The sequence below is a fragment of the Rhineura floridana genome, chromosome 14 (assembly GCF_030035675.1).
Source record: "Rhineura floridana isolate rRhiFlo1 chromosome 14, rRhiFlo1.hap2, whole genome shotgun sequence".
NCBI classification, from domain to species: domain Eukaryota; kingdom Metazoa; phylum Chordata; class Lepidosauria; order Squamata; family Rhineuridae; genus Rhineura; species Rhineura floridana.
Genome location: NC_084493.1, coordinates 20,116,199 through 20,133,321, shown reverse-complemented (window position 1 = coordinate 20,133,321; position 17,123 = coordinate 20,116,199). Strand labels below are relative to the sequence as shown.

General features: G+C 42.1%; 1 protein-coding gene and 1 long non-coding RNA gene across 6 annotated transcripts in view; one reads left to right on the top strand and one right to left on the bottom strand.

Moving 5' to 3' along the window:
* Positions 1 to 11,718, top strand: part of LRRK1 (leucine rich repeat kinase 1) — a 99,704-nt gene extending 87,986 nt beyond the window's left edge. The window contains exons 28-31 of one of the 2 annotated variants that reach the window (XM_061595988.1): positions 1,014 to 1,130; positions 3,239 to 4,086; positions 7,461 to 7,562; positions 9,421 to 11,718. In XM_061595988.1, coding sequence (XP_061451972.1) covers positions 1,014 to 1,130; positions 3,239 to 4,086; positions 7,461 to 7,562; positions 9,421 to 9,598 — 1,245 coding nt within the window. In that variant the 3' untranslated portion in view covers positions 9,599 to 11,718. The remainder of the gene's footprint in view (positions 1 to 1,013; positions 1,131 to 3,238; positions 4,087 to 7,460; positions 7,563 to 9,420) is intronic. The other variant, XM_061595987.1, reaches the window with a different exon arrangement.
* LOC133370052 (uncharacterized) overlaps positions 11,579 to 17,123 on the bottom strand; it is a 65,155-nt gene continuing 59,610 nt past the window's right edge. For 2 of the 4 annotated variants that reach the window (XR_009759059.1, XR_009759057.1), the window contains exon 5: positions 11,579 to 12,418. This is a non-coding gene — a long non-coding RNA (uncharacterized LOC133370052). The remainder of the gene's footprint in view (positions 12,419 to 17,123) is intronic. The other 2 variants (XR_009759058.1, XR_009759060.1) reach the window with 1 other exon arrangement.

The following is a 17,123-nucleotide window of genomic DNA, read 5'->3' as shown; positions in this document are numbered from 1 at the left end:
ATTCTTCGGGATGTAGCCAGTGTTGGCCCTGCTCAGAGTAGACCCATTAAAATTAATGGGGACAGCTGACTTAGGTCCACTAACTTCAGTGGGTTTATTCTGAACAGAAATTAGTTGGCTACAACTCTTATTTAACCAGAGGCTTAATAGTAAAATGGTCTCTGGTTTTGTTGATTTTTAAATGCATGCTATTTGCCCTGGCCTTTGACACTTGAGATATAGATATGGGTGCAGTCGTCCAGGTCCACGGGGGGTCATAGACCCCTTACTTTTTTGGAGCAGGGTCCCTATGTACAAGCCAGTCAGAGCAAAAGGGAAATGTGTTAGTCACTCAGAAGAGCCTTCTTACTTGGTGAACAACATGCTTCCTTGACCTTTCATGAAGATTGGAACCAATCAAGAGTGGAAAGGAGGTGAGTCAGTCACTGGGAAGACTCTTCTTAGTAGTTAACACACACCTTCCCTTCCATGCTGATCAGCTCCTAGGGTAAGTGAGACGTGAGCTTCATGGCAAAGTACCAGTCTCCCAGATCCTAGTCCCACCCTTGCCTTCAATTCAGATTTCTTAAAATCAAAAGATTTCTGGCAACATTTAGACCCCAGAGAGAGAAAGATTTTTTTGGGGGGGGGAAGCTTATGTAAACAGCATTTTTTTTTCTGGTTCTGTGATTCTATAATTGCAGAAGTGACTGTGAATCCTGGGGGTGTGGCTGTGAGGGGGCATGGCGTGACTATCATGAAGGGACCCTGCACTTCTGAATTTGCCACTACACTACTGGATAGGACTCACCCTATTCTTATGATTGTAATTTGTTTTTAATATTGTATTTTATATTGTTGTAAACCCTCACGGGACCTTATGGTGAAAGGCAGGTTATTAATTGAATTACGAATAATTAATAACAATGCTTTTTTCCTATAAGACGTTTTCCACTGTTTCTATGTTGTGAACATTGACAGCATAAGCACAGTTGTTTTTGAAATCTGGTTTCTTTTCTTTTGTTCTTCTACAGGACCAGAAGATTTATGTGTACAGTTTACAAGGCATGTGTCCTCTGAAGGTTCCACAAAAGGGTATAGACACTCCAGCAATTGTCACCTGTTTCCTTGCAGTACCTGTTGTAAAAAAGGTAAAGCTCAGTGGGTTTTAAAGAGGGAGCATTAATGGCTTCCAAATGTTTTAAAATAAGGACTCTGAAATTATTTTTCATTTTGTTTTAAAAACAAATAATTGTTTGGATTAGTTTAGCATACTGGGGTTGCAGTTAATACCAAAAATAAAACTATAGCTGCTCCTGCTGGTACTTTTAAGAATAACCATGCCCTGTCCTTCAGCACATATTTAGTGCTGTAAACCTAACTCTAATACAATTTAGTCAGGTCAGGAAAACTGCTAGATGTGATGCTAGACATTCTGGAAGAGATGCAGGTCTTATATTATAGAGCTCTTAAAGGCTACTGAGATCCTGTAATGTGTAATGGAATCAAGAGGAATCGCAGAGATTCCTTTAATTGTATTTCTGGACAGGGTGCCCTACCCTAGTCACAAAATTATATCTTCCTCAGGACCTCTAGCAACCTTAATCTAACCTTCCATTACATGACTGGAGAGTCTAGGACCCCCAAGCCTGCAAAAACATGAGCACCGTCCTGCAGCCCTTTGTTTACATGGTTAAACCAATAAGCGATTAAGTTCTCTGCAGATTGCTTACATTGGCAAACAAGTCCATACCTAACAAAGTTTCAGGAGAGTCCTTGGCATTGCAAGACCCAAATTATTGCATCTTGGTTGATAAAATGTATCATAGACAGCTGAACTTAGCAGAGGCTGGTTCATTAAGGCAAATGGGGCACTGCCCCAGTAACCTCAGTCTGCCTTCAACCAGTCCCCACCTGCCTGCCGCCTTACTTACAACCAGTCCAGGAAGAGGCACTGCTTGCTAGCTTCCTCCTACTTAGTCTCAGTGTGGCCCTTGTAGAATTCAGCAGGATGGGAAGAAAACTAAAATTAGTCATTGGCTCTGGCTCCACCTACTGTTAGTCTCCTACCTTACACCGTACTAGTCCCAATGGGCACCGGAAGCCACTGGCTGAACTTGCCCTGGAGGCTACATCACATCGAGCCTCTGGCTGCCATACAAGATGAGGCATCTGTCAATAATTTTTGGCTTGCCTATCCCCAACTCGCCAAAATGCAGCAGAAGCCATCAATTTCTAGGAGGTGTGTGGTATTAATTTTAGGGCCATTTTTAATAACCATTCCCAATGTCTTCATTCTTGACTGGTAATCTGTTCTTAGGAGATGCGGCCAGTTGCACCTGCTTTGGGACACAGTATATTATTGGACCACAAGACAAGAGTTTGCATCAACATTTCATCAAGTTAGCAACCATGAACAGAATTAGAAAGGGAAAAGACAAAAATTGATTTGCTCCTGTTTATTTTGCTTCTCTTTCTGCAAAGTGATTCCGCAGGGCAACTTCAGAACAAAAAATCCTCACTGCTTTTTTTAACTTCTTCAGGGATATAAGAGTGTGATCAGCTGAAATTTGCTAGGAATGTACTGGCTGTTTCTAACTGCCTAACAGACACAATTTAAAGCCTGTATTTGATTTCCTTAGTAGAGAATACAGAGACGGGTGGGATTGTGGAAATTCTGCATCAAACATTATTTCTCTCCTTTCTTCACTGGGGATTTGATAGAAAATTGATGTATGGTGATTCATTCATTTTTGTTATCATAATTTTTTTTACCAACTTTCTAGACATCTAAAATCAAGCCTCCATTTTCTTTCCTATTAGGTTTCACTTAGAAAACTCTGTGTATGACAATTACTCCATGATTTCTGTTCATTTTTTTCAGCAGTTGCCTCTCTAGAATGCCCTTTGCTAGAATGCTTGTTTACATTGTTACACTGATAAGCAATTAAGGCAATATAGTTCAGTTGTAGAATAGAGAAATGAGCTAGGTTGGTAAAGTAATCAAGATCCTGTGGAGTTTTTGCTATATTACTAATGAAAGTGAATGTGTTAATGGATATTTTTTTACAAAGAGATAACCTAGAATTGGTACCTGCCCCTAGAACAGTTCATGTGTCTCATGAGAACTGCAGGAACTGCCCTATTTAAATCTGAAGGACTGGCCATATTCCTTAAAAACCGTGCATGATATTTGGGAGTACAGAATTCTGATTGCAAAAAAGACTGTCTTGTCTTTAATTTTCTTCTACCTTGTTAGAATGCCTACCTGGTAATGGCTGGTTTATCAGATGGACTGGTAGCTGTTTTTCAAGTGTCACATGGTATCCCTGAGGACGGGTGTTGCTATCTCTGCTCCCACACCGCCAATCGTTCTATATTCAAGATTATTGATGATGACCCCCGCCAGAACCCTTACCCTGTGAAAGTGATGGAAACGGCAAACAATGGCACAGAAGTGTGGTACAGCAATGGTCCCGGTGTCCTCATCATAGATTGCGCAAGCATGGAAATCACCAGGAGGCTGGAGCCCTACGATCCACCATCCATGGTTGTGTCCATTGTGTGCAGCTCAGAGTGCAACGGGGAGGAAGTGGCCTGGTTTCTGGATGATGGGACCAACTTCCTGGTGATGTATTACACCTCCACTTACCAGCTGTGTGCACGGTATTTCTGTGGGGACTGCAGCCCTTTGAGGGACATGTTTACCGTTCAGCAGCCCTCAGCCTTAATTCCTGTTGCGTTGGCTGCAAATGGGAACATGAATCCTGAGAAGACCTCTTCAACTGACGTGAGCATCCTGCGCAGCCAAGAGGTAGGCATTCAAATATTAAACCACCAGGATTCCATGACGGACTATTGCTCCATGTCATCTAACTCCTCCTTACTTCCCAACCGGATGACGAGGACCCCGTCAAGCCTTCCAAGCTCCCCTGTAAGCTCCTCTAGTGTGCCTTTCTCAACAGATTGTGAGGAGCCTGACAAGCTTCAGGAGCCAAAGCCTCCCCCTGAGAAACCTGAAAATGATTCGGAATCAGCCGGCGATGATACCAGTTGTCTCCAGGCTGTAAAAATCCTCCCTGTGAAAGACCTCCTATGGATTCCCAGGTAAATCACGTTGGGAGCCCCAGTGGCTGCTTGAGGTTTGGTTGACAAGCTGCCGCCTTCCCTTCTCTGTGTAAAGATTTTAATGCGCTGACTTTCAAAGTTAGGATCAAAGTTAGAGCAGCAGTAGGAGAGGGTTATTGCTTTAATGATCTGCTTGTGGGCTTCCAGCATGTGTCTAGTGGGTAACTGTGAGAAGTGGGGTACTGGAGCAGATGAGCCCAAGGTGTGATTCATCAGGGCTTTACTTAATGCTTTTTAAGGCAGGGGTGGGGAACTTCAGGCCCAAGGGCTAAATGCGGCCCTTCAGGCCTCTCTGTTTGGCCCTTGGGAATTTATCCACGTCACACCTGTTTCCAGAATCCACACATTACTCCTTGAGTGCTTTTGCATATCTCCAATGTCTTCCTTAAACAGCAATAATGCCTCTTGTTTGCATGGATGATGAGTGGGGTGTGTGTGAGAGAGAGTGCATGCAGAAACCTTTGTACCGTAGGTTACATTTCAGCCAAGCAAAAGTCAAAGGGAAGAGTCGCATCCATTGGTCTGCCCACTTTTGAATCTAACCCCACCCACCACTGGTGGTATTATTATTGTTGTTGTTGTTGTTGTTGTTGTTATTAACTTCATTTATACCCCGCCGTTTTTCCAAATTGGAACTCACAGTGGCTTCCAGATAAAAAACAGATACAATTAAAACCTACCAAAGTTAAAAGCATATAATACATAAATAAATAAATATAGACAGATATAATTAAAAAATGAACTCTAATTTAAAATAGCATTAAACTGTTTCTGATAATTAAAAACTATACTCATAAAATCAGAATAATTAAAAAATAAACAAGCAAGAACGATATAACCTCCTTTTGGGCCTATCCTTAGCCGCCTTTGGAATCAAAGGCTTGCTGAAATAAGAAAGTTTTTACCTGTCGACGAAAGGACTGCAGGGAAGAGGCCATTCTTATCTCCTTAGGGAGGGAATTCCAAAGCCATGGGGCAGCCACCGAGAAGGCCCTCTCTCGTATCCTCACTAGTTGTACTTGTGCGGATGAAGGTATTGAAAGAAGAGCCTCTCCTGAGGATCTCAGGGCCCGGGCAGGCACATAGAGGAAGGTTGCCCACCAGGAAATGCAGCCCTAGGGCTCAAAAAGGTTCCCCACCACTGTGTTAAGGGAAGGATTAACCATTGGCTAAATACTGAGTGGGGAACCGGAGAGACTGAGTTCTGAGCCAAGAAGTCCCGAGTTCAAATCTTACATTTGCTGTGAAAATACTAGGTGGCCTTTGGGCTGTCATAATTCCTCACACTCCCCCCCCCCCCAAAATATGGGGAAAGATAATCCTGACCTGGCATACAAAGGCTGTTGTAAGGATGACCTGATTCTGGTTGGTGGGCTTTGAATGCACTAAAGCACTGTAAAAATGGTTTTTTGAAAGACTAGGACTGAAGCGCATGATCTCACCCTGGGCATTTAAGGTAAATCAGGACATGAAAAGCTGAGCTGTGGCATGGGTGGCAGAGGGCACCCAGAGTTTGTGGCAAGTAGATGGGGATGGACGACTCCGTCCTTTTCAATTTCTCATTTTTCTCTACTTAAATTCGGTTCTCCATATTTCCACATCAATTTGCAATTTTTTAAATAAAAAAGTCTTCATGAAAATTCATCGGCATTTTAGCATGAATTCCTCCTAATATACATATGTAATTCTGTCTAATATACTCAATTTTGAAAGCCGTTTTCTCTAATACAAAGCTTTTTTCCATGCTGTTTTCACTAATGTCTGCATTTTCATGCACACATTGTCCTGGTATGTGCATTTTTTTTTGTACGCATTACTTTGTTGGAGAACACATTACAAAATTTGGAGAAGTGCAAATTTTAAAAGATGGCTGTGTTTCAGTTTGCTGAATGGAATTTCTCCCTAACAGAATTTCTCCCTAACAGAAGGTCCACGGCCCATGCCGGGCAGCCTGTGGCACAGAGTCAGTCCTACACACCTGCTTGCGAGGGTGTGTGCTGGATTGGCCCCCATTGCTTGCTTGCAGCATCTTTGCTGCTAAACTACTGCTGCTCTACAGAGAAGGGCCTTGGTCCCGTTGTTGGGAGTTCCTCCACATCCTTTGAACTAAATCGTTCTTCTCTGTCTGTCCAGCCACCCATCTCTTGGTTTGAGCAGCTCATGAAGTCCACTTTGAGCTTTCAGGCTCCTTTCCTGAGAGAAAGAGGAGGTGGTGATGGTTGCTATTAATTACCCACCCTTCACCCTGAGGTCCCAGGACTGGTTACTACCATTTAAAATGTATCCTTAAAAATAATATGAAACAGTGAAAAAAGCTGATAAGAGACAAATCAACTCATTTGAAATGTTGTGTTGGAGGAGAGCTTTGCGCATACCATGGACTGCGAAAAAGAAAAATAATTGGGTGTTAGAACAAATTAAACCAGAACTAACACTAGAAGCTAAAATGATGAAATTGAGGTTATCATACTTTGGACACGTAATGAAAAGACAGCATTCACTAGAAAGACAATGATGCTGGGGAAAACAGGTGGAAGTAGAAAAGGAGGAAGACCAAACAAGAGATGGATTGATTCCATAAAGGAAGATGCAGACCTGAATTTACAAGATCTTAACAGGGTGGTTTATAACATATGCTCTTGGAGGCCGCTGATTCATAGGGTCGCCATAAGTTGTCATCGACCTGAAGCATATAACAACAAAATCACAAAAATGGTCCTAAAAATATACACTAAAGGTATCAAAGTCTAGGGTAAAGAGGTGCATCTTCAGCATTCGCCAAAACCCATATAGTGAAGTTGCCAGATGCATCTCTGTAAGAAAGGGGTTCTACAACTTAGAGACTGCCACAGAGAATACCCTCTCCTGGGCCACCTGATCTTCTGAGGGCCATGGAACTACTGAGAGGACCCCTCTGCTAATCTTAACACCCAAGAGGGGTCTGTAAGGAAGGAGGTGGTCTTTCAGATATTTGGTGCCTAAGATGTTTCGGGCTTTAAATACTAATGTGAGCACCTTGAATTGGTCCCAGATGTGAGCTGGCAACCAATTGGAGGCTCTGTGTGAGTATCTAGAGTGAGTGTTTGTTCGTTGGCAAATCTCATAACTCCAGGGTAGACTAACTGCTATGAGCCCTGCATGAAGGAATAAATTATGAACCGTCAACCACATGTTAAAAATGTAGCTATTTCAGGAGTTCAGGTTTTCTCTGTGGTCTTTTTCATGAGTGCCACTTTGGCAATTCCAAGGAGTTTCCTCTGAGGAACTTTTCAGAAGTCTGCCTTTTCCCTGCCACTGAATCAGTTTCCCTGTGAGCGGCACGTAACGGAAATCCTCATGCTTTCCCTTTCTAGGCGAGGTGGAGATATCATTGTGATCAGCTTGGAGAAGGAAGCCGTCTCTCAACGGGGGAGAGTCATAGCTGTACTGAAGGCTGCAGAGCTGGCCCCCTACGGGTAAGGATGAATTGGAAAGAGGAAGCTGTAGGGGAAACAATTAAGAACATAAGAAGAGCCTGCTGGATCAGGCCAGTGGCCCATCTAGTCCAGCATGCTGTTCTCACAGTGGCCAACCAGGTGCCTGGGGGAAGCCCGCAAGCAGGACCCGAGTGCAAGAACACTCTCCCCTCCTGAGGCTTCCGGCAACTGGTTTTCAGAAGCATGCTGCCTCTGACTAGGGTGGCAGAGCACAGCCATCATGGCTAGTAGCCATTGATAGCCCTGTCCTCCATGAATTTGTCTAATCTTCTTTTAAAGCCATCCAAGGCGGTGGCCATTATTGCGTCTTGTGGGAGCAAATTCCATAGTTTAACTATGCGCTGAGTAAAGAAGTGCTTCCTTTTGTCTGTCCTGAATCTTCCAACATTCAGCTTCTTTGAATGTCCACGAGTTCTAGTATTATGAGAGGGAGAAAAACTTTTCTCTATCCACTTTCTCAATGCCATGCATAATTTTATACACTTCTATCTTGTCTCCTCTGACCCGCCTTTTCTCTAAACTGAAATGCCCCAAATGCTGCAATTCAGGAAAGACCTGCAGCTCTGCAGAAGAGCATGTGTCATTTGCAGGCACAAGGGCCCCAATTCAATCCCCAGCACCTCCACTTTTTAATAGGATTTCTGGGAGACTTGTCACAAGTATTTGAGGAGAAACATGTACATAGGCAGGCTACCTCAAACACTCACGAGCTGGGATTAAGGCAAAAGCAGTCTTGCTCTTGGCAGGCTGCAGTGTTTGTCCAGATCCTACAAACCTCTTTTCCTGGCATGAAACTGAAGAAACTTACCTTGAGGCAAGCAAAGGGAAAGGTGATTGTGTCCTCTTCATAGCAAGACAAACAATGAACCATGCTTTGCAGCAAGCCTGGGGAAGAGATGTGTGTATACAAAGGCCAGATGTAAATCTGTTAAATAAATATAGATAAACATGTTGAAAACCTTACATTTCTCTGCCCAAGAATTCTGGAAACTAGATAGAGTGGTGCAAATCAAGCAGATTTGCATAATCTTTTTTATTTTGCATAAATAAGTATAGAATTCCCTCCCCTTAAATAATAGACAGGTGCTGTCTCTGTTGTCTTTTTGCCTTTTAATAGATCCCAGTCTGCATCTTTATCCCAGTCTGCAGCTGTAGTGGAATGGTTTTTAAGATGTTTTAAATATTTTTTTAAAGATATTTTTATGGCTTTGCCATCCTGGGCTCCTTTTGGGTGGAAGGGTAGGATATAATATCATTAGTAGCAGTAGTAATAGAGAAATTACATTTCTAAGCACAGGCAGTCCAGATTCTCTGCCTTACAAAAGCAGAATTCTGCAAGCTGGATAAAACAATGGAAATTGAGCAGGTTTGCATAGTCCTTATTTTGCATAATTTATTCTGATTCTTTTTTTAAACTACTTGATATAAATTATTCTAAATTAGCTTTTCATGGAGAGAGGCAAGGAGGAACTATGCAGGACACTGAAGCACCCCTGTTACCTGGGAATATTATTCAGCCACCTCTTTGCATGTAGACATTGGAGCAGGAATTTTCCATACCCTAGAACAGCCTTTCCCAACCAGTGTGCCTCCAGATGTTGTTGGACCACAACTCCCATCTTTCCTGACCATTGGCAATGCTGGCTGAGGCTGATGGGAGTTGTGGTCCAACAACATCTGGAGGCACACTGGTTGGGAAAGGCTGCCCTAGAAGAACTAGAAACTTGCTTTGGAAAAAAAATCTCCTTACAATATCCACTGTGCAAAAGGAAATACTGGCTTCTAGTTTTCTAAAAAAAGAAACCTCTTTTTTCAAACATTGTTTCTGTTTCCCCAGGTCACTGGTGGATGCTGCTGTCTTGTCCAAGGACAGAGTTGTGTGTTCTTTCAAGAACGAGGCCACGGAGTGGTGTTTGGCCATCTGGAAGAGCTGGGGTGCCAAAGAGTTTGACATTTTTTACCGGTCCTATGAAGAACTTGGAAGGCTTGAAGTTTGTATGAGAAAGAGGAGGTAGCATTTGTGGCACAGAGACAGAGACTGGGTAGCCAGCAAAAGAGAAAAAACTGACTCTTTCATTTCAGTGCAAGGATCTTCAAGAAAAACTGGGTGGTTGCTGTTCAATTTTGCTGCTAAAAGACATTCTTGGTCACACACACCTTTGCATCACACACTGTCTATAATGCATTTGGATTCTCTCATCTAGACACATAATTGTCAAAGGGAAGACCCTGCCCACCCTTCTTCTAATTATGCACATGTATCTGGACATCAACATCTCTGCAAAGACAAGGTTGTGCTCTTTGTTTCTCACCGCGTCGTGACCCAGCAGTTAGCAAGCTTTGTCTTCCAAATCCCCAAAGTCACACGTCAGCTTTCAATTTCCATAGCAATAAAGCATAAAGAGAATCTTGCTGTAGCCCAGGAGGTACCTTCTTAGTAAAATTATCTACAGGTTCTGGACTGAGTAGCATTACAGGGAGGTAAATGAATTGGGCTGTGCACCTGTGGTGGGTGTGAAACAGATGAAAATATATCTGCATATTATCATTCCTTCTATTCTCCATCCTCAGCACCACCCATTCACGAGGGGGAAGGTAGCAGCTGGGAGGGGGCAAAGTTTGCAGAAGTACCAAAAATCTCTGAGGGGGAACCCTAAGAGGGAGAGTGTAATATTCCCAGGGTGCCTGGTTGGTCACTAAGGTCAGTCCCTCAGCTACTGAGCTGAGTCTACACTTAAAATTCTTGCTGCTGCCACAATCTACAGGCTTAATAGATTGTCCCATATATTTCCTGTAGGGTTGGGGGAGAAATTTGATTCTGTTTGTATTTAAAGCCGAATTTATCAAATGTGTGCTTTCCAAAACATTCTGAGAACCGAAGCACAGCCATCCTTTGAAATTTGCACTTACCCTAATTTTGCAGTGCAGGTTTCCAACCAAACAATGTGTACAGACATGAATATATTAGGGGAAAGTGTGCGTAAAAATGAATTATGAAAATACAGTACAAAAATGCATTATATTAGGGGAACCTACTTGCAAATATGTGTACATTCGTCAAAACTGCATACAAAAATGTGTTCATTAGGAGAAATTCGCACTAAAATGCTGAAGAATTTTCATGTTCGTTTGTTTTTCCCCAAAATGTGCAAATTGCTATAGAAATGTGGATAACCGAATTTCAGATTGGAAAAATTAGAAACGGCGAGAACCAAAATCTAACCAAAAACACTTTCAAATGGCTGCTGGAGTGGAAGGTCTTCATATACCTTTGGGCAATGAGGAAGCTGCTACAAAGAGCAAGAGCCTCACACTGCCTGAATCCGCTTTTGTTGCGCTATAGTGCCCCTGCAGATGGCAATATTGTGGTAACATCGGGGAAGCATCACAGAACAACTAATGAAGCACAATGACATGTGGACAGGCCAATATAAATCCACCCCTAATGCACTATGATTGTGTCCATGACATGTTACAGAACACACCTGCTGAAAAGGAAAAACAAAACAGCCCGCAGGAGCCCTTAATTCCATGGAATCCAGTTCAAACTAATCGCTTCAGGTTTGTAGCAAATAACTCCAAAATGCAAAGTTCACAAGTCTAATTTAGGGGTGATTGGACTAGCACACAGGACCTTGCTGTGTTGATTTCAGTGGTACTTAAGTGTGATTATCATGCTTGTCTAAGCAGCTTGCCAAAGGGTAAAGCCTTTTAGCTGCACCTCTTTGGTGGTGGTGCACCAATGGCCCTACACCTCAGCGCTGCATGTGTTTTTAAGTTGTGCCAAGATCCAGGCTGCCAGTTAGATGTCCTGAAGCAGAACAACAACAAATCAAATACCGTTCTGAAAGAGTGTTGCGCCTTGCAGTGGAGGCTGGAGGGCAGAAGAATCCCAGCAGGCTTCATCAGCTCTCCCTACTGATTTTAAAGTTACTTAAGTGTGACTATCTCTCTGTATTGCACACCAATTTCTTTATGGAAAGGAGGGTTGCCCAGAAACAATTTGTATTGTTATTTTTATTTCGGCACTACCAAAACAGATTAAGCATAAGCATGAAAAGAAAAGAAAAAAGGAAATTCTATTCACAGTTTTCTGATTAAAAAATAGTCATATGGAAAGACACCTCCTCGAAAGTAATTTTTAAACAGAAGGAATATATGTGGGTTTTGTTTTATTTTTAAAGTGGGAAAATGCATTCAGGTCTAATTTGTATATTGTCTTCATTATATAAACTCACAGTTGCTGCAGTTTTTTTTAAACAGTTCAGCTCTTAATTGAGACTTTTTCCTTGAGCACAGAAGTGTTAAGTCCTGACTCCTGTTTCTCCCAGAAGGGAAAAATACAGCAAGAAATCCACAGCAGCTGAATGTTGCAATTCTCCATTATATGGATGAGCTATTTAATTTCATTTCTACAGCGTCAGTTGTCAATATGCAAATCCAGTACTAAGCATCTGGTTGCAGATATTTTGGGGAAATAGAGAGCAAACCACAATCATTTTCACTGCAGCCATCTCCTGGTTATACTGTCTTGCAAATCTGTGCCACTAAAGCAGTCATAAAAATTGGGTGCTGGCTGCCTTTGAAAACCATGAAGGGCCTGATTATCTTCCGCCATCCATCACCATCACCCCACAGGCCACATTTGATGTCAGTCATGTGACAGCATGACGTCAGTTGACCTTTTTTGCCTGTACGGTTTATAAACAACCCCTGCAGGCAATGCACAGCCGCGAAGCATTCAAACCACTCTGCAAAACCTTGACAGCTGATAGTTGGATCTTACCGATTTCTTTGCAGCTGAACTGCCCGTGCCCCAAATCAGCTGAACTTTCCTGCAAACCGACATAATAATAATAATAATAATTTAATTTGTGGGTCGCCTATCTGGCCAATGGCCACTCTAGGCGGCGTACAATTTAACAACAATACATTACATCATAATAAAATACATCATAAAATACAATATAACAATAAAACAATTCCAGTACAGAGTAGTAGGCTATTCGTCGTAAAAATTTAACCCTCCCCGGAAGTCCCAAAGGCCTGTCTGAAGAGCCAGGTCTTCAAAGCTTGGCGGAATACATTCAGGGAAGGGGCATGCCGAAGGTCATATGGGAGGGAGTTCCAGAGATTGGGGGCCGCCACTGAAAATGCCCTCTCTCTTGGCCCCGCCAACCTAGCTGTTTTAGTTGGCGGGATTGAGAGACGGTCCTGTGTGGCTGATCTTGTTGGGCGGCATGGTTGGTGGCGCTGGAGGCGCTCCATCAGGTAAACTGGGCCGAGACCGTATAGGGATTTAAAGGTTAATACCAACACCTTGAATTGGGCCCGGAAAATAACTGGAAGCCAGTGTAGGTCAAACAACACTGGAGTGATGTGTTCCCGGCGGCGACAGTTTGTAAGTAGTCGAGCCGCAGCATTTTGTATAAATTGTAATTTCCGGACCGTTTTCAAGGGTAACCCCACGTAGAGCACATTACAGTAATCCAACCGAGAGGTGACCAGGGCATGTACCACCATATCCCTGTATTGAGTCCTCGCAGTTTATTCAATTTGCCCAGTGCCCTGACATCAAGATGTCATTCGCCACTGATGAGAGAATACAAAGTGTATTGACACTGGGGCATGGGACAAGTTGAACTCCATGTTGTGGTGTGGGAAAGGAGTAGTTTGACTGGAAAAGGGGTCAGTGGCAGCCTCAAGTTTTCTTTGCAATATATCGCTCTCCCCTTGGCACCCCTCATCAAATGACAAGGAGAGAAACTCACAAGCCCTGTACAGAAAAGAGTTTATTGCTATTTTTACGTAAATCCCTAAAGAGAGAGTTTATGTGAGACTTTGAGAAGACTGCTGGAGACTTCGTTTTGGCCAATATAAAAAATGAACGTTCTGTTGTTGCAAGCATGTACGGAGGAATCATAATAAAAACAGCTTCCTTAATTGCCAGTGTGATTGGAGCTGTCTGAGGCCTAGTTTTTTTTTCAGACAGGGTGCTAGGGGTCGCCTTTAAATGTTCAGAGCCTGACACTTTCCAGTGACCTTATTCCAAAGCAAACTGTGGCTCAAAATAGTCAAGACAGTCCCAGGGATTAAGCAATGTCACTGTCACTACCAGCTGACAGCTGATGGCTGTATCTGCTCTTAGGTGTTGTGACACCATCCAAATCAGGTCAGAGTCTGCCACAGCAGGTTGGAAATTTGAAATGAGATTTATCACCAAGTTGTTGGTTTGAAGCAGAAAATGTTTTTCCCCCTCTTTTATTTAATGTCACACATTTCTTTGAGAGAGCGTGTGTACACCCTGCACAGCTTAAGTGGCTTAATTGGTAGATGAATGTACTAAAGCTTTAGTTGCTTAATGGGAGGAGTTTGGCTCCAATGTATTAAGCTAACAGGAAATGAAAAGAAAAACATACTCTCCTAACAATGAGTAGCACCATTTGTTCATTACATGGTGCATTATTTTACTTTCCTATCAGTACCTGAAAAAGCACCCCTGCTAAGTTTCTGGAAATGTACAATTTAAATTGCGTATGTTAAAAGGCAGATAAGTAATCAACTAGATTATTTAATGTGTAATCCTACACATGCTAGGGAAGTGAGCCCGGCTGAGCTCAGTGGAGCTTAATTCTGAGTAAACATATTTAGAATCCCAGTGCTAAATCTATTTATAATAAAGACACATACTAGCAAAAAGCCTTGCAGCAATTCATCAACCCTATAAAACAAAACCCCAATATAAAATTCACTAATAGGCAAAAAACCTTCACGGTTTAAGAATGTACCTATAGCCAACAGATATTTCTATCAAACTTTAAAAAGCAGGAAAATTGGGCAGCTATAGTGAATGCACCAGGGGAGCAGCAGACCTGAACTCCTCTCTGAGATAGTGTACTGCCCTGCACATTTGTAAAATTGCAAACACAATTTGGGTTGGTCTTTCACAGTCCAATCCACTTCCTGTGTAGCTTGGAAGAATTTGGTAACGTGCCTCTGAGTATATGGTGAGTGGTGGCAATACCTGCCATCTCCAAAGATGGAGAATTACATTCTTGTATGCTTGTTGATGCTTTTCTTACTGTTTCTACAGATAATCTAACCAAGAAAATTATATTTCATTATTCATCCTAGAAATCTGTGTCAAATTTATTTTTATTAATTTTAAAGCTTTATTGGTCAATGTCGTATGATGGTGAAGACAGCCTTTTGTGTTCCAAATTGAACGTTCTATTTCTATTTTGGGTGCGTTAACAGTTGAATCTGAAACCACTTTGATATAAAATCAGACTGATTACAACGTGTTGCTACAGAAGCAATGACTAACTGTTGGAAAAAACAAACTTTGCCTGCCCAAGATGCATGTTTTCAGCCTGCTATGCTTAAACCACTTCACTTAAGGAAAGGTGGGCATGGCCAGTTGAAAACAGAGTACACCTAGAATTTTGCTAGAATATACTTCACCTCGCACTGCTTTATCTTGTGCAAACTGAGACACTCCTCATGCCCATTGGAAACTATTCTGCAGAATATTCTGCAGTGCCATTATTCCACAATTGTTTTTAGAGTTGTAAAGTGTTGCTGTACTTCACATATTCACAGAAACAGAAGCAAAAGAAAGTAATTTACTATAGGAAACATCACTACAATTGCGAAGTAAATCAAACATTTAAAGTGACTATCTGAACTACGTCAACTGTCTTACTATTGTTGCTTCCTCCCTGCTAAAACAAGATCAGCACACCACATGTCTTGTTTCTGTTATTTGGGCTGATTGCAAGTGTTGCCACCACTTGCCATATGCTCAGAGGCACGTTACCAAATTCTTCCAAACTACACAGGAAGTGGATTGGACTGTGAAAGACCAACCCAAATTGTGTTTGCATTTTGACCACTGTATATTTGACCATTTTAAAATCTGCAGATATAACTGCATTCAGTGGCAGAACTCAGCCACAGAACATGTAAAATAAGAGAGTGTCTGATCTAGGGATGCGTGAGAATTTTGATTCAGTTCACATTTATAGCTGAATCTATTGAATTCTCACTTTCTGAAACAATATGAGAAGTGAAACACAGCCATCGTTCAAAATTCACACATTCGAATTTTGCAGTGCAGTTCTCCCACTAAACAATGTTTGCAAAACAGTATATATTAGGGGGGAATATGCATAAAAATCAATATGTGAGTAAAATTAACATGCAAAAATGCATTATATGAAATGAAAAGGCTTGCAAAAATATGTACATTAGTCAAAGCTGCCTACACAAGTGTTTATACTGAGAAATTTGCACTAAAATGCTGGAGAATTTTCATGAGGATTTTTTTTAATCGGAAATTGCTGCAGAAATGTGGAGAATGGAATTGGAAAAATGAGAAACGGAGAGAACCAAAATTGACAGATCCTTCCATCCCTGCTCTGATCACACACAGAGCACCTTTTCTTAGCCACTGAACAAAACAAGCCCTGTCATCCTTCTCAAATCCCCAAGCCACACATTAGGGCTCGGAAGTCATGCATTCTAGGCACAAGTTAAGCCCCAGCCCCTCTGCTTTTCAGAAGCTGGCAATTTTCTCCCCACCCGTCACCCCCGGTGCAAAACTAAACGTTGTTTAAGGGGACTGGTTTCGTTTGTGACATCCCTAAATTGAGACACTAGATGGCATTTTCACTTCAAGGGAGACAAAACTAGCTGGATCAGGAGGCTAAACAAAGCAAGAGGAGTACCAGAAGCAAGCAACTCAAATCTTCTGTATTTGGGTTATAGCAAAAAAACAGCCTTTTGAAGCCCCATTCTCCTCAGAGATTGTCTCTCTCACTGCCATAACCTTTTCTGCATTTCACCCCAATGGAACTGTTTTGCACTTTGGCCTGACCTTCACCAAACTCCAAGAAGAGTAAAAAAATGGAGACAGTTGTGCTAATCCATTAGAGAGAGACAGCCTCCAAAGGGCAGTGGTGCAGAGCATAACACCCAGTTGGGGGGGGGGGATCTGCTCACAGTTATAAATTAGCAAACTGGCGGATGATGGTGGAGTGATTAGGAAGTTGGGCTACTCCTAGTGAGTCCTGAGTTCACCTCCCTGAAGATCACAGCCATGAGGTTGACTGGGTGTTTGTACAGTCTGGAAGTGGAATTGAGCAGTGCGCATCTAGAGAAAAAGTGTGCCAAGCCACAAGTAAGAATGGGCAAAGCTGTCAATGCCGGATTGTCTCAATTTCTCATTTTTCCATTCTTCAGTTCTCCACATTTCCACATCAGTTTGGGATTAAGAAAAAGTCCTCATGAAAATTCATCAGCATCTTAGTGCAAATGTCTCTGAATATGCACAATATTCTACCCAACTTTACCAAATACATTTTTGCAAAACAGTTTCTCCTAATTTACGGTGTTTTTGTATGTTTTTTTCACTAATACGTGAATTTTTATGCACACTTTGCCTTAGTACATGCATTTTTGTACACATTACTTGGCTGGAGAACTGCACTGCAAAATTTGGAGAAGTGTCAATTTTGAAGGGCAGCCGTGTTTTCGGTT